Source organism: Schistocerca piceifrons, chromosome 2 (genome assembly GCF_021461385.2).
Source record: "Schistocerca piceifrons isolate TAMUIC-IGC-003096 chromosome 2, iqSchPice1.1, whole genome shotgun sequence".
NCBI classification, from domain to species: domain Eukaryota; kingdom Metazoa; phylum Arthropoda; class Insecta; order Orthoptera; family Acrididae; genus Schistocerca; species Schistocerca piceifrons.
In genome coordinates, this window is record NC_060139.1 from 115,775,622 (window position 1) to 115,799,946 (window position 24,325).

Sequence of the window (24,325 nt, forward strand, 5' to 3'; positions counted from 1 at the left end):
CCTGAGAATCACATGGTTTGTATCATTGAGGTGACAAGTGAGCACACCTAAACAACGAATAAAGTGTCAAATTAGATGCAACTACATCGTACTTCCTGATGACAGTCACAGGAAGGAAAGGGGGCTCTATTTCCACCAAGCAGATACATATGTTGCAATATAATGACGACGTAGGCATTAGGAAAGAGCTCTGTGATGCCTTTAAATTGTGTATTGAACCAGTAAAGAAACTAATTCAGACCACAATTAACGTAGTTATGAGAGAAATTTGACCATTGTTATACCTGACGCAGGTGCAACCAAGAATGTTTTTGCTGACAGTTCCCTTAGAAGAACACACAATGGAAAAAATGAAAGGACCTACTCTATCAGTGCAGAATTGTTTGGTATCAGGCACTATTGGTGCTAAGTGACAGCATAGATAAGCAAGTGCAGGTTCAGCTTATATTTGAGGACAGAACTGTTAGTTGCAGGTTTCTTGTGGTGAAGGTGCCCTATTGGGCATGGAGTTTTTGTGAGGAAGGAACACAAGGATAGACCTTCCAAGCAGCTAGTTGGTGGTAGAGAGGTTGTATTAAATTTAATTAAAACAAAGGCACATCATGGTAAATTTTGTCAAGGAGTTGAAGCAAGACTCATACAATCTCAGGTGTCGTACACACGCCATCACCCTGTTCATCTTAATACTGCACCTGTTACTAAAATTCTGAAGAGGGTATCTGTAACCCTGCATGTGAATACAACAAAATGAAAAAAATCAGAATGTTTGTCTGATAAGCAGCAGCTCGAATTAGTAAACTTCTTGATGTGCTATATTAAAGTTTTCTCCAGTAAACCTGGAGGGGTATAAGTATCGTATGGAGGTGGTCCGCCACAAGACATATTTGCATGCAGCCTATGCTAGAAGGGAGGCCATAAAACATGAAATTCTAAAGATGTTGTCCTCTTACAGTAGTCTACTCTTAGCCGTACCAAAGTCTGGTGGAGGCATGCGTCTTGATTTGGTTGTGAGATCCATCTGCAAAATAATAGTTCTGATAAGAACCCAACACGACATAGTAGAGGGACCAATCAAAAAATCTACAGAGTACATTTTGTATTCATGATACATCTCTCCTGATCCTATTGCCAGATAACCTTAATGGAGGAATCATGAAAACATCCCGCCTTTATTTTTGGGGGAAGGTCATACTGACTTAAAGTATCATCTTTCAGGCTGAATGTGAGCACTAGAGTTTTCATAACAGCCCTGGACACTGTTTAAGGACTGGAAGTATTAGATAAAGTTACACTCTATGTGGATGACCTGCTAGTAGCAACTGCAAATTGGGAGGAACATCTTAAACTGCTTAAGAAAGTTGTAAAGAAGTTCTTGAATAGTGAAGTCACAGCTAACTTAGAAAAGTCAAAATTTGCAAGGGGCAAGATCAAATTTTAAGTCACACTGTCCCACCCTAAGGAGCTGTACCACATCATGAAAAGATCACACTACTGAAAATTTTCCCCCTCTACTGATGAAACAACAACTGAAAGCATTTCTAGGACTTACTTCATTTGTAGAAGGTTTGTTCCTAATCAGTTATTGAACACCAGTGAATTGCTGAATCTCTCGCATAAGAATGGTAATTGGTTCTGGTTAAAGTAACTTCTGGCGTGCCACAGGGGAGTGTTATGGGACCATTACTTTTCACAATATATATAAATGACCAGTAGATAGTGTTGGAAGTTCCATGCAGCTTTTCGCGGATGATACTGTAGTATACAGAGAAGTGCAGCATTAGAAAATTGCAGCGAAATGCAGGAAGATCTGCATCAGATAGGCACTTGGTGCAGGGAGTGGCAACTGTCCCTTAACATAGACAAATGTAATGTATTGCAGATATATAGAAAGAAGGATCCTTTATTGTATGATTATATGATAGCGGAACAAACACTGGTAGCAGTTACTTCTGTAAAATATGTGGGAGTATGCGTATGGAAAGATTTGAAGTGGAATGATCATATAAAATTAATTGTTGGTAAGGCGGGTGCCAGGTTGAGATTCATTGGGAGAATCCTTAGAAAATGTAGTCCATCGACAAAGGAGGTGGCTTACAAAACACTCGTTCGACCTATACTTGAGTATTGCTCATCAGTGCGGGATCCGTACCAGATCGGGTTGACGGAGGAGATAGAGAAGATCTAAAGAAGAGCAGCACGTTTCGTCACAGGGTTATTTGGTAAGCGTGATAGCGTTATGGAGATGTTTAGCAAACTCAAGTGGCAGACCCTGCACGAGAGGCGCTCTGCATCACGGTGTAGCTTGCTATCCAGGTTTCGAGAAGGCGCGTTTCTGGATGAGATATCAAATATATTGCTTCCCCCTACTTATACCTCCCAAGGAGATCATGGATGTAAAATTAGAGAGATTCGAGTGCGCACGGAGGCTTTCCAGCAGTCATTCTACCCGTGAACCATACGCGACTGGAACAGGAAAGGGAGATAATGACAGTGGCACGTAAAGTGCCCTCCGCCACACACCGTTGGGTGGCTTGCGGAGTATGAATGTAGATGTAGATGTAGATAGGTGCCTGGAAGATTTTAACAAAATAAAGCAAACTATAATCACTCATTGCCATACAATGATGCAGCACCTGTGGTTCATTCCTCGATGATGTCACTTTATTACTAATACAAAACATTTATTGAGAATTGCACTTTCACAAAAAATATCAATGTTCAACAAACAGTGAGATTTCATCACTTTCTCAGTCAATAATCCACGGATAAAACAATTTTGAACGATCTATGCAGAGACCCTTTTACGTGTGTTCCAACAATGAAAAGTGTATAAAATCTGTGATTCTGTGTCCAATAAGCATGACTGTGATTCATGTAAATGTTACTAAATATACGATTTTGAGTCAGGGCACTAACTGCATAGAAAATATGATGACATCCCTTCCTTTGTTGGTTTTTTCTCCTTGGTTCTTTTTTCCAGTGAGATGATTCCAGTTGAGGAGGGACAGTGAACTCAAAACCATAAATGAGCAAAGAACATTAGAATAGCTATGAGTAGAAAATTATTTCTGTTCTCACTCACAAACTTATCAATGAAGCAATTGCCTGAATGTTGTTTTTTAGAAATTACTATATTTGTAAAGTTTCCTTAATAATTCATTCATCAAATAATTTGTTTTCTATTTCTTATCTTACATTTTGTGTTTTTTTTACTAAAAGGTAACATCAAAATAATATGCTGAGAGATAACTTCCACCCCTAACTGCAGTTGAATGCTTGTAGTGTATACTGTTGAAATGATAACTACAAGTATTTAAAGGAGGTAATAAAATGTTTCACTACTTTTTTTTGCGCTAAACTTATAGTTTCATAATTGATAATGTTGTTATAAAAAGAACTATGATTTTGATGTATGTTCAAATATTTTATTTGAAATATCGATACAATTAAAACTGTGTGGGTCTGATTGGATTATATTTCTGAACAATGACATCTGCTGGCTTTCCCAGTGGACTAATATAACACAGATCTGTTGTTGTTGTGGCCTTCAGTCCAGAGACTGGTTTGATGCAGCTCTCCATGCTATTCTATCCTGTGCAAGCTTCTTCATCTCCCAGTACCTACTGGAACCTACATCCTTCTGAATCCACTTAGTGTATTCCTCTCTTGATCTCCCTCTACAATTTTTACCCTCCATGCTGCTTTCCAATAGCAAATTGCTGATCACTTGATGCCTCAGAACATGACCTACCAACCGATCCCTTCTTCTAGTCAAGTTGTGCCACAAATTTCTCTTCTCCCCAATTCTATTCAATACCTCCTCATTAGTTATGTGATCTGCCCATCTAATCTTCAGCATTCTTCTGTAGCATCAAGTTTCGAAAGCTTCTATTCTCTCCTTGTCCAAACTATTTATCGTCCATGTTTCACTTCTATTCATGGCTATACTCCATACAAATACTTTCAGAAATGATTTCCTGACACTTAAATTTATAATCGATGTCAACAAATTTCTCTTCTTCAGAAACCTTTTCCTTGCCATTGCCAGTCTACATTTTATATCATCTCTACTTCGACCATCATTAGTTATTTTGCTCCCCAAATAGCAAAACTCATTTACTACTTTAAGTGTCTCATTTCTTAATCTAATTCCCTCAACATCATCCGAGTTAACTCGAATACTTTCCATTATCCTCGTTTTGCTTTTGTTGATGTTCATCTGATATCCTCTTTTCAAGACACTGTCCATTCCATTCAACTGTTCTTCCAGGTCCTTTGCTGTCTCTGACAGAATTACAATGTCATCAGCGAACCTCAAAGTTTTTATTTCTTCTCCATGGATTTTAATTCCTACTCCAATTTTTTTTTTGTTTTTGTTTCCTTTACTGCTTGCTCAATATACAGATTGAATAACATCGGGGGTAGGCTACAACCCTGTCTCACTCCCTTACCAACCACTGCTTCCCTTTCATGCCCCTCGACACTCATAACTGCCATCTGGTTTCTGTACAAATTGTAAATAGCCTTTCCCTCCCTGTATTTTACCCCTGCCACCTTCAGAGTTTGAAAGAGAGTATTGCAGTCAACATTTTCAAAAGCTTTCTCTACGGCTACAAATGCTAGAAACGTAGGTTTGCCTTTCCTTAATCTATCTTCTAAGATAAGTCATAGGGTCAGTACTGCCTCACATGTTCCAACATTTCTATGGAATCCAAACTGATCTTCCCCGAGGTCGGCTTCTACCAGTTTTTCCATCCGCCTGTAAAGAATTTGTATTAGTATTTTGCAGCCGTGACTTATTAAACTGATAGTTCAGTAATATTCGCATCTGTCAACACCTGCTTTCTTTGGGATTGAAATTATTATATTCTTCTTGAAATCTGAGGGTATTTCGCCTGTCTCATACATCTTGCTCAGCAGATGGTAGAGTTTTGTCAGGGCTGGCAGGGGAACACAGATCTACAGACAAAAATAAAGATGGTGGAGTTCAATAAGGTAAAATGCTCTTGTTTTAAAGCAGGGAATTTTCGTGTGATGCACTATATTGCACACTTTTAAGTAAAATCATCCATCCTCAATGAAAGTTCCCTCCATATCATGACAGTTTGAATGTTCTAAAATACCCCCCCCCCCCTCCCCCCATTTGCAAACTGTTAAAAGCTTGCCATTCCATTGAGTAATGACTCACCTGGCTCTCATCTAAAAGACAGGAGGGGAAAATGTTTCAGCAGTAATTACGCTGAAGTCGTCATGATTCATGATTCATGATTGTCCCCTGAACATTACAAAAGGCGGGACATGTTTCTTAATAGGGCATGTGATCACCACATGACAATGCGTGATCTGCATCATGCTCTCATGTTGGCCACAAGGTTGATAAGAAGTTCTTGTGGTAGGGCATTGCATCCCTAAACTAGTCTGGTTGACAACTGCTAGATGATTGATTAGATTAGATTAGATTAGTTTTTCGTTCCCTACACCTGTGTTGAGGAGATCCTTGTGGATGTGGAACATGTCAATTTTTTTTTAAGCTGAAATAACAATAGTAATAGTACGAATATATACAATACATCATTTGTTTCTATTAAAAAATTCGTCAATGGAGTAGTAAGTCTTTCAGGCTCCTTTTAAACTGATCTTAATTTGTAACTAAATTGACGGTCCCTGTGGACATGCTGCAACACATCTTCCCAATGCATCTCACATGTGCTCAATGGGTTTTAAACCAGACTGTTTGGCAGGCCATTCATTTTGTATATAACAGCATCATCTGCAAAAAGCATGATTTTATTATCAATATTGTCTGCAAGGTCATTCATATACAATATGAACACCAAGGATCCCAACACACTTCCCTGGGGTATACCAGGAGTTACTTCTCCATCTGGTGATGACTCTCCATCCAAGATAACATGCTGTGTCCTCTCTACCAGAAAGTCCTCAATTCAGTCACAAATTTCATTTGATACTCCATATGATAAAACTTTTGACAATAATAGTAGAAGTGGTTCTAAGTCAAATGCTTTCTGGAAATCAAGAAATACTGCATCTACCCGGTTGCCTGGATCCAAATCTTTCAGTGTGTCATGTGAGAAAAATGCAAGCCAGGTTTCACATGATTGGTGTTTGCAGAATCCACGCTGGTTGGGACTGAGGAGGTCATTCGGTTAAAGATACCTCATGATTCTACAACAAAATGATGTCAAGGATGTTGGATGGTAGTTTTGTGGATCACTTCTACTACTCTCCTGGTAGATGGATGTGACCTGTGCTTTTTTCCAAGAACTGGGCATGGTTTTCTGTTCAAGGGATCTACAATAAGTTAACATGAGAAATGGGGCTAACCCAGCTGCAAATTCAGTATAGAATCTGGAATGGATTCCACCAGACCCTGGAGCTTTGTTCAGTTTTAATGATTTCAACTGTTTCCCAACCTAATACTTATTTCATTCATCTTTTCAATAGTACAAGGATTGAACTGTGTTTTTCTCTGTAAATGAACATTTGAACGCGGAGTTAAGCATTTCAGCCTTTGCTTTTCTACCTTCAATTTCAGCCTGTCTCATTTGCCACTACAGCCATGACATATAACTAGAATTTCTTTGGGTTCTGCAAAAGATCATTTGACAACATTCTGCTACAGTAGCCACTAGAGACATCACACATTGCTCTCTTGAAAGCCAAACACATTTCATTCAGCGTCTCTCTACCTACAGCTCTACGTTTTGTTTCACACCTGTTTTACAGTAATCTCTGTTTCTTTCTAGTGACTGTACACCATGGAGGTTCCCTCCCATTATAACTGTTCTGTAAACTTGAGCCATAGGTCCTCTACATGGTCCTACCTTGTGCTGAAAGTTTCACATTCCTCACTGAGATAAGACACTACTAGTTTTTTATAGAGGTATGTCCCTTTGGTTGTTGTATGGAGTGTCTTTTCTAATATACTGCATATGTATAACAATACTTTGTGTGTGTGCGAGTGTATACCTGTCCTTTTTTCCCCCTAAGGTAAGTCTTTCCGCTCCCGGGATTGGAATGACTCCTTACCCTCTCCCTTAAAACCCACATCCTTTTGTCTTTCCCTCTCCTTCCCTCTTTCCTGATGAGGCAACAGTTTGTTGCGAAAGCTTGAATTTTGTGTGTATGTTTGTGTTTGTGTGTCTGTCGACCTGCCACCACTTTCATTTGGTAAGTCACATCATCTTTGTTTTTAAATATATTTTTCCCGCGTGGAATGTTTCCCTCTATTATATTCATAACAATACTTTTCTTTAGACTTACTTCGTAGTTTATAATTTCGTATATCACATAACCACACGCCTGCTTACCAGCAGACTTATCATTTTCATGATAATGTTTCTTATGCTTTTTCCACATATTTCAGTTCTTACTGCTTAGTGGGAATTTGTTATGGTATATTACATTAGATTTATAATTTGGGTCATTAGAAATGTTTTATTAAATAAGTTGTATCGTATGAGTCTGTGATCGATAAACTGAATTGATATATCTTTATATTTTTGTTTATTAGTTATTATTAGTGTATGGAACGTGATGATACACATAGTTATGTGGTCGACCTCCAGTAAGTGGTATATGTTTTGCTAGTGAACGACAACATGTAATCCAATGTTTTACCTTCAGTCTGTACTCGTCAGTATATGACTATATGGTTTTACTTCAGTTGTATCACAGGCATTGTATTAGCATTATACCATGATTATCTACACATAACATGAAATATTATCCTCCATTTAGTTGGTTCTTTTTTACATTATGACACATATACTTTGCTCCCTAGTTTAAGTCAATACAGTATGCAACTGTTCACTTATTTTATTCCTTAATTTATCTGTGACTTCGATGTAACTTCCTGTACAGTTTGGTACTGTTATTTTATTACATATTGCTACTGTATGTAGGACTTGGACCACCTTCCTTTTTTATATCTACTACGTCATACTGTTACCATTGTGTCTGAACACAGGGGCCTGAAGACAGCGTAGTAAATTGTTGAAACTGGCAGCCAAATAAAATCACAGTTTGGAAATTAGACAGCTGAAAGGTGTTTGATTTGACGTTCTGTACTGAACAGCTGAGTCCCACAACTATCTCTGAAAAGTTGGACATTCAGAGGTCTTTTATCTAGTTTACTGAACATACATATCTTTCTGCTTGGTTTAGTTGTCCTTTGTACTTTGGTATTCATTGTTGCCACAACTGTCTCATAGTAGCTGATACCAATTTTGATGTGGACATCCTCAAAGAGGTCAGGTCTATTTGTTGCCAATAGGTCTAATACATTTGCATCATGAGTCCCTTCCGAACTACCTGTTTCACAGTGTCACAATAATGTTGACCAGTGAATGTACCATTTTCAAAGATTTGGAGGTCAGTGTGCCCCAGCAACATCATCCCTCACCACACTGTGACACCTGGACCACTAAAACAATCATGTTTGACAAAGTTCCTAGGTGCTTTAACTGTTCCCACCTGTCACCACATGAGGGTAAATCCAGCATTGTTGAACATGATTGTTTTGATAGTCCAACATTATCGTGTTGGAAGACATAATGCTGCATGGGTGTATAGACCCCCAAATCTTTGAATACAGTACACCCACTGGTCAGTGGCATTATGAAACTACACTTTCCCCCTGTGCAGCTTTTCAGGGGTGCATTCAGCCAGACTTCATTTTGGAGATGACACAGCACAACAGCATCAAACAGCTTGGGAATGAAAGGATGTTTGGCAAAAGGACTGGTCTGCCCATTTTCCTGACTTAAATCCCATCGAGCACATGCTGGATGTGTTGGGGGGGGGGGATGTAGTGTGTAGCACATCCACATGCACCGACAATCCTCCAACAACTGTCATACCCAATGGTGGAGGACAAGAATGCCCTATCACAAGAACTCCTTACCTACCTTGTGGCTAGCATGGGTGCACATTGCAGAGTATGCATTGCCATCCATAGTGATCACACACCTTATTAAGAACCACATCCTGCATTTTGTAATATCCAGGGAACCACCATGAATCACAGTGACTTTGGCATATTTACTGTCTTAATGTGTCATTTGTGTTGATCTCATTGCATGTTTCTTTCAGTTACCTTCTGTACTTTATATGTATGGTCCAAGATTCATTAAGCTATGTTACTTGGGAGTGATACATCATTACTTTTGTCTATAAGTTCTGCAGAACAGTATATTTTGTTGACGCCAGCCTGCACAGGGAGAAAGGATCATCGTAATAAAATAAGAGAAATTAAATCTTGCATGGAAGGTTTAAATGTTCATTTTTGCAGTGCAGTATTCGAAAGTGGAATGGTAGAGAAATAGCCTGCCAGGCATTTAATTGTTAATTGCAGAGTAGATATGTAGATGTAGATTAAGCAAAAAGAGAACTAGAAGAGAATGTTCATGAGTGTATGAAGATGTTATTTCCAGTATAAGACAGCTGGTGATGAACTACTTACCTGAGGGGTGATGAACTACTTACCTGAAGAACTATTTCACTGCCAAGCTAAGACTTTAGCTTCACTATTACACTTAAGAAAATATCCACAGAGGATACTGCAAGTGCCTGAAATGTCTTTGTTTTCTCTTCTGGAGGTTCAGATGAATGAAGTAAAACTGGACATAGTAAGAATTCAGCAGAAAGCAAAATCACACAAAACAACATGTCAGCCTTGCGAGGAAAGCGCTTGTTGAATTCGGGAGAAATACATCCATTACAATTGCAAGAATGGAAAACTGGACATAGTAAGAATTCAGCAGAAAGCAGAATCACACAAAACAACATGTCAGCCTTGCGAGGAAAGTGCTTATTGTATTCAGGAGATACATCCATTACAATTGCAAGAATAGATAAGGGAAATCCCTTAATAGTTATGGATACAGCAGCATATTGTAAGAAGATGGAACACCTGTTGGCTAGTCCAAATGCAATATTTTAAATGTATCTGGTGAAGAGTATCAAAAGAAAGCTGGAAAATCTATTATCAACTCCAGAATGGACAATTCTACCACCAAAACTCTCCCACTCCAGCTTCACACAGAATACATAAGACTATCAATGATATACAAAGAAGGATAGATACTGAGTCCTAGTGAATGAGATTAATGTCACAATATACTTTTTGACGAGTCATTTATTGATAAAACTGGAACATTAACATTGTATCTGAGAAAAACATTTTCATGAGCTCCAACATGATGTCAGTATTTAAACAAAAACGCAAAAATAAAAACATTGGAAACAAGGGAGATTTTTGGGAATAAGACTACTCCACATACATGTGACATAGTCTAATTTTGATTGTGACTCAGCTATTTCAAATACAAAGAAGAACTATATAAATAGTCATTTGCACTGCTAAGAGCTTTGCCACTTTGCCACGAATAACTGATGTTTTGGAGAATTTTATACAATAGGTGTGGAACTAATATAGGCCTACTGCCACTGCTATAAGGATGAAAGATTAGATATATGACTGCAAAGTAAAGTAGCACTACGTAATTATCACCATTTCTTAGATTAACTTCACCTTGAATGTGGAGAGTGGAGATGATCTCTATTGCCTAAATGTTTTGGCTTATAAAAGATCTCACAATAATGTAGTATCAGAAAGAATTTGTATAATTTTAGTAGATATAATGCTTATGGGCTGCTGATTATGTGGTTGCCACTGACCAAGGAAGCACACCATTAATCAATCACTCCGAGAAAGTCTGAGAGATCACACTGTAACATGGCAGAATGGGGCAACACATTTTGAACACTCTGATACCGCATTAATCACAGCTCTCAGTACTAAATGTCACCCATCACATCAACCACATAGATGACAATAACTATGCTGCGTACAGCACTTACTCATTATGTATAGAAGTTAATTTTGTTTATTCATATATCTGTTAGTATTAAAATTCTAGTTTCCTACATATTTCATATTTAAGTAACTTTCTAGCTCACAATTGGCTTCATTATTCATTATTTGATAATAACAATATTTTTGTTATGTCAATATGTAAGCATTAACAGTCAGATCTTGAACGTTCCCACAGCAGAAGTCACTTATCCTGTAAAACACATCTCTTCTATGAATATTGCAAATTAATGTTGGCAGTTCACTGCATGCCATAAATTAACAGCACTTCAAGAATTAATTAAAATTATCATTGTCAATCATAACTATGTGTGATTTCACATGATTCGTTATTACAACATATAAAATTATTTGCAGGAGAAATTTGTTATGTAATCCTGTAATTTATCATGAGCATAATTTCAATAAATTATTAAATTTTATCTATAAATTACAAATAATGCTTCTGTAATAACAACACATCATTTAAAGTATTATTGTAAAATTATAAAAGTCATATGGGTGAGACTATTTTAACACAACTACTCACTGAGCCTCTATGACATAAACACTACATCAGTTAAATGTAAAATCTTATTTTTTTTAATATACTGGACATTTTCACTGAAATCTATGTGTCAATAGCATTGTTTAATAGTTACATAAGTCACCTATCTTCTAATACACAAGTTGGACCACAGGCACAAATATTGAAAATCAACACTTATTACGAAAGAGCAGATATACAGGGTTATTACAAATGATTGAAGCGATTTCACAGCTCTACAGTAACTTTATTATTTGAGATATTTTCACAATGCTTTGCACACACATACAAAAACTCTAAAAGTTTTTTTAGGCGTTCACAAATGTTTGATATGTGCCCCTTTAGTGATTCGGCAGACATCAAGCCGATAATCAAGTTCCTCCCACACTCGGCGCAGCATGTCCCCATCAATGAGTTTGAAAGCATCGTTGATGCGAGCTCGCAGTTCTGGCACGTTTCTTTCACATAACCCCACAGAAAGAAATCGCATGGGGTTCAATCGGGAGAGCGTGGAGGCCATGACATGAATTGCGGATAATGATCTCCACCACGACCGATCGATCGGTTTTCCAATCTCCTGTTTGAGAAATGCCGAACATCATGATGGAAGTGCGGTGGAGCATCATCCTGTTGAAAGATGAAGTCGGCACTGTCGGTCTCCAGTTGTGGCATGACCCAATTTTCCAGCATGTCCAGATACACGTGTCCTGTAACGTTTTTTTCGCAGAAGAAAAAGGGGCCATAAACTTTAAACCATGAGATTGCACAAAACACGTTAACTTTTGGTGAATTGCGAATTTGCTGCACGAATGCGTGAGGATTCTCTACCGCCCAAATTCGCACATTGTGTCTGTTCACTTCACCATTAAGAAAAAATGTTGCTTCATCACTGAAAACAAGTTTCGCACTGAACGCATCCTCTTCCATGAGCTGTTGCAACCGCGCCGAAAATTCAAAGCGTTTGACTTTGTCATCGGGTGTCAGGGCTTGTAGCAATTGTAAACCATAAGGCTTCTGTTTTAGCCTTTTCTGTAAGATTTTCCAAACCGTCGGCTGTGGTACGTTTAGCTCCCTGCTTGCTTTATTCGTCGACTTCCGCGGGCTTCGCGTGAAACTTGCCTGCGCGTTCAACCGTTTCTTCCCTCACTGCAGGCTGACCCGTTGATTTCCCCTTACAGAGGCACCCAGAAGCTTTAAACTGCGCATACCATCGCCGAATGGAGTTAGCAGTTGGTGGATCTTTGTTGAACTTCGTCCTGAAGTGTCGTTGCACTGTTATGACTGCCTGATGTGAGTGCATTTCAAGCACGACATATGCTTTCTCGGCTCCTGTCGCCATTTTGTCTCACTGCACTCTCGAGTGCTCTGGCGGCAGAAACCTGAAGTCAAGCTTCAGCCGAAGAAAACTATATGAGTTTTTCTACATATCTGTAGTGTGTCGTGACCATATGTCAATGAATGGAGCTACAGTGAATTTATGAAATCGCTTCAATCATTTGTAATAGCCCTGTACATACAGATTATTTAAGTGGTCTGCTTTGGGTACATCATAACATCAAGCAAGTAACTAGCCCACCACGACATGTAAGGAAAGTAAATAATTCACAGGGAGACACCTCAGAAACACAGTAACATACTCCCTCCTTGTTCTACAAATGCCATTTCCAAACAATAACAATGGCCTACTAATGAGAACCTGAGAAATCTACCCAATAATTCCACTTCTTCAGAAGAAGTGTGGGAGAACACTTTTCAAGAGTGTTCAAAAGCTTAGTACACCAGAAGATTCCTGAGAAGATTCCAGATGAAGATCCAAAATATCACGTCTGTGCAAGAGCAAAAATAATGCCCAGGTGACATCATTTTAATTAAGCTTGTCACTAAATGCATAACAGGTTAAAAATTGGATTTCAATAATATGTTAATTTTTTTAGGTCTATGTAAATGATTATTCTTTACATGCTGAAGATAATTTGATTATATTCCCCATAGGAAGGAAAACTAAAAGGCTATGGCTTTGAGTTTGTGGAAAGTTTTGGTATTGGGCTGCTGATGAGGCTTCTTGAAGACCAAGTTTTGAAATATTATCTCCTTGCTATTATGAGTGTTTTGAAGAAGAAAGTGAGCTCAAAAACACCAGTGTTCACCTTTCTGTTTGCAATCCACCCAGGTTTCTCTATTTATGTATGACTTTTATGTTTTCAATAGTGCCTGTGCAAAACAGCTATTTATTGTGTAATTAAATATGCAAATAAAATATGGGGATTTCATCAGAATTATCACTTGTTGTAATGTGGAATCAAATTACATTATTTCCAAAAATTGTAATAATATTACTGACTGCTGAAGTGTCATGATTTTCAGTTTATTAGGTCCTTGAGTATGTGATAATGACCCACTTTCCTTATGAAAATGAACAATAAAGTAACTGCAAACTGTACATATGCCACATTGTTCAACTATTTTATTACTGTTTCATGTACTTATTGTTAATTATCTGTTTGATTATTTATTTGCCATTCATTGAACTATGTATTTCAGTTATTTTGTAATCGATCCGTTAGGAAACTTTTTGTTGTTATTGATATTTGCATAAATACATATTGTATTATTATTCTGTGGTTAATAACATTTGTCCAAGTTTATATTAGTATTATTGTGTTAATCCTGATGACATAAATCGCATGTAAATATGCTCAAAGGTGGAATAAAACATTTATATAAGGAAATTAAATTCTACTGTACCAACCTGTACAAAAGAGATACAGTTAAGCGGTGTAACATTTCCTTACACTCAAAATTAACCAGGAAATCATCACATTGGGATCACAATAAGGCATGGCACAACATTCTGTGTGCTCAATATTATTTCAAGAGAATGATCTCTGTGTCAGACAGAGAAATTTTCTCCTTGTCCTTGAGGAGGAGATTTGGGTTAGTTACACCAAACATCCCCCATTTACCAGTATTTCATTTATTCACCCAAGCATAAGCAAGGCTCACAAAGAACTGGACATGGCAGAAGAGGCCAAAGATAATCTTAGCTTAGTTCAAAGATGGATGCATCGATGTTGGTGTCGATTTCATCAGCACCACATCCGCATAGTCTCCTACATGAGAATGAGATCAGAATTTGTGAAGCATTAGATCAATATGGATGATGACACTAAATGAATCTACTAACTGATGCCTTATTTAGTGGTTGTTATTGTCAAAGTTTTGTGGAATAACCATGGATCTAAAAAATAGACATACTGTGCTGGAAGCCTTAAGACATTGATTTATTTTTATCAAATACAATCACTTTAGTTCATATTGATGGCTACAATGAATAAATCACAGATGTGAGAGTATTAGTGATAAGGATAAAATATTTTATGTTGGATACCATTGTAGATTCGAGTTTCATTTCTTACTGAGTGAACATGGACAGTGTCATTTGGTCTTGTATCATGTTAATGAACATTTAACATTTAAAGTCTTTCACAATCATTTACAAATCTTTCAGCACGTGAATGCAAAGATATGACAGAGCTAGATGAAATATTATCCCAGAACGTAATTCACATGGAAAAATGTTATGGAAACAGGCAAACATCACTACAGTAAAGGGATTTTCCAGTGTTTTAAATGTTTTCTGCAGCATAGGCTGTGTTTTCACTGATGATGTTAGCTGAAAATATGACAGTTTGTGCCAGTGTTATAAAGAGTTTCACAAACATATAAAAATAATCATTTGAGTAGTTTACCTCTATTTCTGAAGGAAGTGAAGAAAGAGGATTTCCTGTCACATCTAGTTTTTTGATATGTTTCACATTTTTCATGAATTCTACAGGAATTTCTTCAATAAAATTATCTCTCAAGTAGCAGTACTGCAGCAACTGAAAAATAAAGTATCACTGAAGCACTATGTATATGAGAAATTAGGGTTGTACATAAGGGGCAATAATAAATGAGAAGAGACATATCATTTATATCATTTTCTTAAAGAAATAAAAGCAGAAGAAGGAAGAAAAGTATTGTTATAGCTACTAGAATGCGTTTTGACTCTGCAGTAGAGTGTGTGCTGATTTCAAACTTCCTGACAGATTAAAACTGTGTGGCAGACCAGGGCTCTAACCTGGAACCTTACCTTTCTTGGACAAGTGCTCTACCAACTGAGTTATCCAAACACGACTCACAACCCACCCACATAGCTTTACTTCCACCATCGCCTCATCTCCTACCTTCCGACCTTCACAGAAGTTTTCCTGCATAACTAGTGCGACTAACGCTCCTGGAAGAATGGATGTTGTGGAATCATATCTTAGCCATAGACCAGAGGATTGTCTCCAGAATGAATTTTCAATCTGCAGTAGAGTGTGTGCTGATCTGAATCTTCCTGGCAGATTAAAACTGGTGTGCCAGACTGGGACTCAACCCTCAGACCTTTGCCTTTCACAAGCAAGTGGTCTATCAACTGAGCTATCCGACCATGACTCATGCCCTGCAGTTCTCTTGTTCTAGCTCTTTTGATTTATTTAAAGGTGAATATGGTATGTAAAATTAATCGTAAGACAAAATGAAACAGCTTAAAACCTACAAAAAAACATAAGACTAGTGCATACTCTGTGGCTAATTAATGGCTACGGACTTAAGGGTTACTAGTATTGAGACAGGAGAACTAATGAATCATGATCCACCTGTCTCATCTTGCACACTTTAGCACACCAGACTGACAATTCCTTACTACCAGTAACTAGTTTCTCACTAACCATTCTCTACACTTGTTGTGTGACTAGGGCCTTCCTTTGGGTAGACCATTCACCGGGCGCAAGTCTTTTGATTTGACGCCACTTCGGCAATTTGCACGTCGATCTACACTTGTGAAACATGTTGGCGACTGTGTTGTATGAGGCTATTTATAATCATCAGTTTCAGATTGAGTACTAGTCAGGTCTGATTTTATGATAAGTGGTATCAGCACTTGAATGCACTGAAAAGCAGCAATTTTCGACCCTTCCCTGAAAATGTCAAGAACACCCACTACCACCCCCAACAACTAGAAAAATATACATGTTATCAACAAAAAACCCTACACCACAAGAAAGTACATTAAATATCCCATAGGAGACGTCTGCAATATTCAAAATTCTCAAGGAGCAGAGCAAAAACTACGAACAATGCTTTATGTGCCTTACAGCCAAATGAAACCCCCCCCCACCTGTCCATCTCTCATCGGCACTAAACTTTCGGTGTATTACGCTTAAAAGATGTTGTTTTGAATGAACTGATAGGAAAACATGTTTGACAGAAATATTAAAAAAATTATATTTACAACATATTAGGTACATGACATAGAATAGAAAGATGGATATGGAATCTGTATGCAGTAATGTATGTATGTCACGAAATAATGAATGTTCAGCCGAAGATTGGGTCATCACTTTGAGTAGGTTGTCCATCTGGAAAAGAAAGAAGGCATTTAGTGATAGAATATAGATACAAAAGACATCTAAGTTGAACATGAACGTAACAAGATATGAAGAAATACTTGTACAGGTGTAACAACCTCAGTTTTTTCACTCATCTTCATTTAGCTGTTGGGAGCCCAGCAATGTTTCTTGGCTATTAGAAGATCCAGGTAAAGAGACAGGCGTTATGGAATGTCCAAGCTGGACAGTGAGTTGTTGCTGTTCTTCAACTGAAAAAATACTAGAATGATATCAATATTATGAAAAGGAAAGTTGCTACCCATCATTTAGTTGAGATTCTGAGTTCCAGATAAGCACAACAAAAAGACTGTCACAAATAAATCTCTCAGCCAGTAAGGCCTTTGTCAAAAATAGACAACACACACACACACACACACACACACACACACACACACACACACACACTCACACTCACGCAAACACAACTCACACACATGATGGCAATTAGAACAACACTGCGAGCAGCATCACCAGTGCACAATGGGAGTAGCGACTGGATGGAGGTAAGGAGGAGGCTGAGGTGGGGAGGGGGAGGGGTAGGGTAGGGGTGGCAGACAGTGACATTAGTTAGTTGGTTACCTCCACCCAGAAAAGTAAAAAGACTGGGTGTGATGGTGGAATGAGGGCTGTGTGGTGCTGGAATGGGAACAGGGAAGGGGCTGGATGGGTGAGGACAGTGACTAATGAAGGTTGAGGCCAGGAGGGTTATGGGAACATAGGATGTATTGCAGGTCCAGGCAAAGAGTCAGGTTGTGGAAGGTCCCTGTTGCTGAACATGCTACCAAACATGACATCCTTCAGTTCAGTGACTGCTTCACAGCATGTGCCATATGGGTCCTTCCCACCGACATCAGCTTTTCTGAATTGCACAGGTGGGTATTCTCTCTGCAGTTCATCCTATGTTCCCGTAACCCTCCTGGCCTCAACCTTCTTTAGTCACTGTCCTCACCCATCTAGCCCCTTCCCTGTTCCCATTCCACCACTACACAGCCCTCATTCCACCATCGCACCCAGTTTTTTCACTTCTCTCCTTTTCCGCTACCCCTCCCCACCTCTCCCCTGCCATGTGTTTCAACCTGCAGCACTTCACTGTCTGCCACTCCTACCCTACTATTCCTCCCCATCCCTGCCCCAACCTCCTCCTTGCCCCCACCCAGTCGCCACTCCCATTATGCACTCTAGTGCTGCTGCTTGCAGTGTGGTTTCTCTTGCCTGAGACTGCAGTCATGTGTGTATCATTTGCGCATGTGTGTGTGTGTGTGTGTGTGTGTGTGTGTGTGTGTGTGTGTGTGATCTATTTTTGACAAAGGTCTTACTGGCCGAAAGCTTTATTTGTGACAGTCTTTTTGTTATGCCTATTTGCAGCAGCATCTCTGCTATACGGTGAGTAACAACTTCCCTTTCCATAGTATCTTTATATTCCATCCTGGATTTTCCATTGTTTAATTGAATGATAAATGTTAATGATAGAGAAAGTGTAATGTAACTGGATAGATAAAAAAATCTGCTCATCAAGTGAGTGGCAGGAGAACACACATACGAAAGGTACTGAAATTTGAAAGCTTTAGGAGAGAGGTTGAAGAGGAAGGAAGAGAGGTGAAGGAAAAGGACTGGTGAGGTTTAGGAAAAGCAACACACACACACACACACACACACACACACACAGAAAAAAAAAACAGGTGAGAGGAGACTTACAGGATGGAATGAGAAAAAAAGACTGATTGCTCTGGACTGCATAAGATGATATTTGAAAACCTGAGATAGGATAATTCACAAGACAGAGATTACTGCCAAAACATCGTACACAAGTTAATAAGAATGAAAAGCTAAGTGCATTGTATGTGACAGAGGTGGGAAGGAAGTGGTGAAAAATAAACAGGTCAGAAAATGAAGGAGAGTGAAGAAAAGAATAGTTACTGTGAAGAAGTGCCAAGATTGAAGAAATTAATTCAGATTATGTTCGGGTGGGTGGTGAGAACAAAGGACATGTAATGTCAGTTCCTACCTGCGGAGTTCTGAGAAACTGTGTGTGTGTGTGTAGGTGGCTACCCCTTTTCCTAAACCTCACCAGTTCTTTTCCTTCACTCATCTTCCTTCCCCTCTGACCCTTGTGCCAGAAGAATGAGCCACTGGCTATGAAAGTTTTCAAATTTCAATACCCTTCACATGTATGTTCTCCTGCTGACACTTGGTACATGTATTTTTTATCCATCCAATTACATTATACTTTCAAAAATTGATTTTTTTCATTGATATATTATGACAACACCCATCAAACTAGGTATAAACAATGTGTGACAACAGCCTACAAAGTAACAGAAAACATGACTTCCACACCTCTTACTGTACTGCAACTCAACAACACACCTTCAGAATTTTCCATCAGGTGCAGCAGTGGATTGGAAACTACTTGGATGCAGAGCAATGGGGATGGTAGCTGACAAAATACAGGATGGCTCCCATTGCCACACTGAAACCTCTCATTCCTGTGAGGCATCTTCAGCTTATATCTTACCTGGACCTTCTAATGGCCAAGAAACATTGCCTGGGCCACCAACAGCCGAATGGAGATGAGTGAAAAAACTGTGCATTACACTAAGACAGGTATTTCTTCATACATTGATAGGTCCCTATACAAATTACGTGTCTTTTGTATCCATATTCTATCACTAAATTCCTTCTTTATTTCCCAATGGACAACCTACTCAAGGTAATGAACCAACCCTGGGCTCAACATTCATTTATTTTGTGAAATATATACATTGCTACATACAGATTCGATATTTCTCTTTCTATTTTGTGTCATGTACAGTACCTAATATGTTGTAAATATCATTTGCTAATTTTATGCCAACCATGTTTTCCCATCAGTTCCTTCTACACAAACTCTTTTAAGTGTAATACACTGAAAATGAAATACTAATGAGAGACAGACTGGTACTGTTTGGCTGTAAGGTGCAGAAGACATCTTTTGTAGTTTTCCTTCTGCTGCCTCCCTGCCTCTGAGAATATTAAATGTTACAGATGTCTCTTGTGGGAAATTTACTGGACTTTCATGTGGCATAGGAGTTTTTGTTGATAACATGTATATTTTTCTAGTTGTAGGAGGTGGTAGTGGGCATTACAACATATTCAAGGAAGGGCCCAAAAATTGCTGCTTTTCAGTGACTATATTGCTCGTCAAGAAATCAAACCTGACTAGTGCATATTGTAGGAAATTTTATCTACTTTAATTTTGTACAGTATAGTCACCTTCAAAAAAGTTTTTTTTTTTTGAGATACAAGCGAAAAACTGAAAAAAGTGCAAAAAATTTTAAGGTGTTTTTTTTTTCTTTTTTTTTTCTTTTTTTTTTCATTGTAACGCTGATCTCCAATAAGACCACAAACATGAAATTAGTATTCAGCACCATCAAAGATATATAGGACAGGAAAGAAAAATCTTTCACAATTTTGTTATGAAAATGGCTGTTTTAAACAGCAACTGACATGACTACAAAGGTAATGGGCTGAACTGGGAACACCATAACCTCCAAACCTTGAAAATGCTTAGCTCAGTATCAATTTCCATCTGGATAATAACCAAAGTTGGAGGCATCAATATCTAAAACTGGCCCACTTTGACTAATTTGATACACTGATGTGTTTTGGAATCATCTTCTGAGACAATTCACTGCTATCAAAAAAAGTCTTTAAAAAAAGAATGACAGAGTGGGTATGTGGAGTACCTCCAAGACACTCATGTCATAATCTTTTTACGCAAGTGGTGATATTAACAACTACCTCACAATGCATCTTTTCAGTAATGACATTCATGCTTCACAGTCCTTCTCAGTATGAAACAAATGTCATATTTTGTTTATTTATTTGCTCCAAAGATCATTTTTAGTATACCATTTGTAAACATGATAAAGGACAAGGTAAACGTAATTAATTTACAATTACAGCAGTCACATACACAATATTGGATTTATGGAATATATTGCAAGAAATAAATAAACTACTACTGACAAGCCATCATAACTACTCAGAGTTTGTCATTCATCTCATAATTTTCATTATAGCCTCAAATATACTCACAAAGATATTTCTGAATATTTTTATTTAATTCACCATGGTGTATTATGTTCCTATCATTATCTGTTTGAAACTCTTGTCTTTTTTATAGGCGACTTGTTACATTTGAGATTTTACTTACATTTGCCTTCTTTGCCTGCAACATATTTTTCTAATGGCTAAACACACCTTTGCTAAATAGTTTCCCCTTCCATCTATGTCTCTATCATCTTCGTTTTATAAGCTACAGAACTTGTTTTATTTGGTCTGTTATAACCTCCTATTTTCAAACAAATTCTTATAACCTCTATTTCCTTTATTCTTTATGAAGAGTTAATTTCTTTCGAGCTTTGTATCTATTTTACTCCACATCTTACTAGTCTATGTTCACTAGAACTCTTAGGACTGTCATATTCTGCGCAACTTCTTTATTATTTTTACAGAACATAATAACTTTCACTTTTAGTTCTATTTAGCCATTGCTAAGTCTGTTTTACATTTGTTTTCCTCTGGAAGAGTGTGTTACAGACAAACGTATTTTTCTTTGCCAGTTCTGCTAATTTATAATCCCTGTCATTTCTGCAATCATTGTCATTGTCCCTTACTGAAGCTTTTGTCCTACTTCCACATTAAAATTCACCACTCTTACCTTTGTAAGCTCTGACATTAAACATCATTTATTAATTATGGTACTGTAACTCTCCACAAAGAACTTCTGTCACTCTGTAATCAGACTGTGAGAACAGTATCAAACGAATCACCCAAGTGAATGCCTTGTACAAGAATAATTCAGTGGACAAATAAATAAATTCGAATAATATCAGTGGAAATATCCTGTTTATTTTTTGGTGACATACTTTTCATGTCAGTTACTTTTTTAAAAAAAATGTTTGTTTATAATAAAGATTTCACCCAAAATTTCCCCCACTTTGTTCTGCAATGAAACAAATGTCCTAAATTTAATTATATTTGGTCTCTGGTTTTTGCTGCACTTCTGATAACAGTTCTACACTCCACTTTATGTTATTTAACTTGTCTTTAACTCTACTAGTTTATAATCTAATCCTAAAGATAACAGACAGAGATAGATTCTAAGGTAAACGTAATTGTTTAATTAACCAGTTTTCATGTAGCAATGTGCATGCACAGACCTGCCCTGATGGACATGTGTGTTAAAGCACAGCTTCTGGAACAGGGAGGTATGCAGGTGCTGGTCTGAATCCACTTGGTAGACTTAATGACAATGGAAACCCAGTTTGGATGTGGTTTTTAGGTGCTTTTCCATTTTTCACTATGTGAATATTGTACTTGTACTCTAGTTCTGCTTCAGTTACAGAATTTGCAAACATTTAGAAAAATGTTTTTGTCTCTTTCACACAGATAACATGACACATACAGTTAGGATACCCATTCCGTCCATGGCTAATGGGATGGCAGCAGGAAGAGCATCCAGGCATCCTTTAAATTAACTGTGCCACATCTGTTAATAACATGCCAATCCTACACCAATGTGGTACAAAGCCACATGAAAGTGATGAATGACCAGGCACAGAAGTAATGGGGCATGTTCTATTGCTTATAAGTCTTTGCCTGAGTTCTTGCAGTGTACAAATCCCAATGGTCTTTTCCCCAAGCCAGAATACAGCGGAACCTCATGTATTTGGTCCTCATTAATCTGGTTCTCCCTCTCTCTCTAAAAATGTACAACAATTTACACATTAAATTTAAAATCAGCCAGCTGTCATAAATGGATCCATACACAAAAAGTTAGATGTGATGTGTACAATGGATAAAGGAGAATGTCGAAAAAAATTTGACACTGAATTTGTTGATGGAACTTCAATGGTGTTAGATTAGACCAATAACTGGAAGGAAATTGAAGACTTTTTTTTTCAAAATAATGACTCCTGTTTATGAAATTATCACCATTTATCCATCAGCAAACAGTGGCAACAGTGATGATGGACTATCTGATGAAGTTGGCCATCACTATGACAACATTATGACATATCAGGGGCTGCAATGCAATGTACGTAATAAAGGTTTATTTGGAGCACCACATGGCCTAAATTTCAGGTAAACTAAGGCTGATCGTATGCCTACATGATTTTTTGCACATAAACTCAATTCAGTTCAATTCAATTTATACAGCATCCTTGTATCTCACCATATACAATGATATAGGGATTGATACAAATGGTATTGCCACAAGCCGTGATGCATGCAATGTGGCCAAGTGATTGGCATTGTTTGGGTGTGGCGTTGTTTGGGTGTGATGCCAGTTGCCATTTCAAACCCAAGCACTAGCAGTTATTGTTATTTAGTATTATCATTTCTGGAAGGTTCTTGAAATATCTTTCACTTGCAATGTCTGTATATTCAGGAATATTCATCATTTGTATATATGCCAGTATTTTGGAATATTTGATGTTTGTATAAATACCTGCACTCTCTCTTCAGGTGCGCTCAGTTCTGTTCTGGCTGTATGTTGGAGTCATTAATAAATGTAGGGCCTACTTTCAGTTCTAAATGTCTTCAGAGTTGGACATGGTTATGATCTTGACATGACATTGTTTCATGGAGATGCCAGACACTTCAAAATATGTACATCATCATGGCTCCAATTAGGCACTGTAGAATCTGTCAACTACATGGACAGGAACTGGAATACAACCGTGGACTCCAAAACAGCAGTAGCTCACCTGTATATATGGCATCTATCAGTGTTTCCCAGAGATCCTGCTCAGGACCAGGCAAAATAGTTAAAAGAATTCTACCATGTCACCAAATACTACAGGTGGGATGACTTGATTTGTTTGGCAAATGTGTAGCTTTATTTGGAAGTCTCAGTCCAGCAGTGGTTTGAGAACAATGAAGAGAAGCTCAATAGCTGGGAGAAATTTCAGGCCACACTGAAGAAAATGTGTGCCAAAATCAGCAGTAAGTCTGCTTAACAGGAGAGCACCAGAAAAAGGGGGTTCAACATGGGAAAGCAAGTCATACATACAGAATGTTTTGGCCCTGTGCTTCATCATGAATCTGAATGTGACAGGAGCTAATAAAATCTCACACTTGATCAAAGGAGTCACACAAGTCATGTACAAAGCTCTTCTGGTAAAGCATCTTATAAAACCCAAGGAATTTGTCAAGGGGTGCCAACGAATTGAGGAAATGCAGCAGGAAAGTGTGATGAATATGGTATGACTGATTGTAAAATGCAGTTCCTATGGCAGTTTTGGAAGACCACCATGAGCTCATCTCTCTTATGTACCACACAGTAAAAGAAGAAATATGACAATGTATGCCACCCAAAAATATTGGACCAAGTACACAAGAGATAGTAGCCATGAATGTCAACTCCACATGTCAGGAAGT

At 38.0% G+C, this 24,325-nt stretch overlaps 1 protein-coding gene across 7 annotated transcripts in view; it reads right to left on the bottom strand.

Annotated features, from left to right (window-relative positions):
* The window catches only part of LOC124776416 (leucine-rich repeat protein SHOC-2-like), a 189,297-nt gene that overhangs the window by 76,502 nt on the left and 88,470 nt on the right, over positions 1-24,325 (bottom strand). For all 7 annotated transcript variants that reach the window (XR_007015617.1, XM_047251405.1, XM_047251403.1 and 4 more), the window contains exon 4: positions 15,173-15,304. Coding sequence is in view for 6 of the 7 variants with exons in the window: in XM_047251405.1 (XP_047107361.1) it covers positions 15,173-15,304 (132 nt within the window). In the remaining variant the exon portion in view is untranslated. The remainder of the gene's footprint in view (positions 1-15,172; positions 15,305-24,325) is intronic.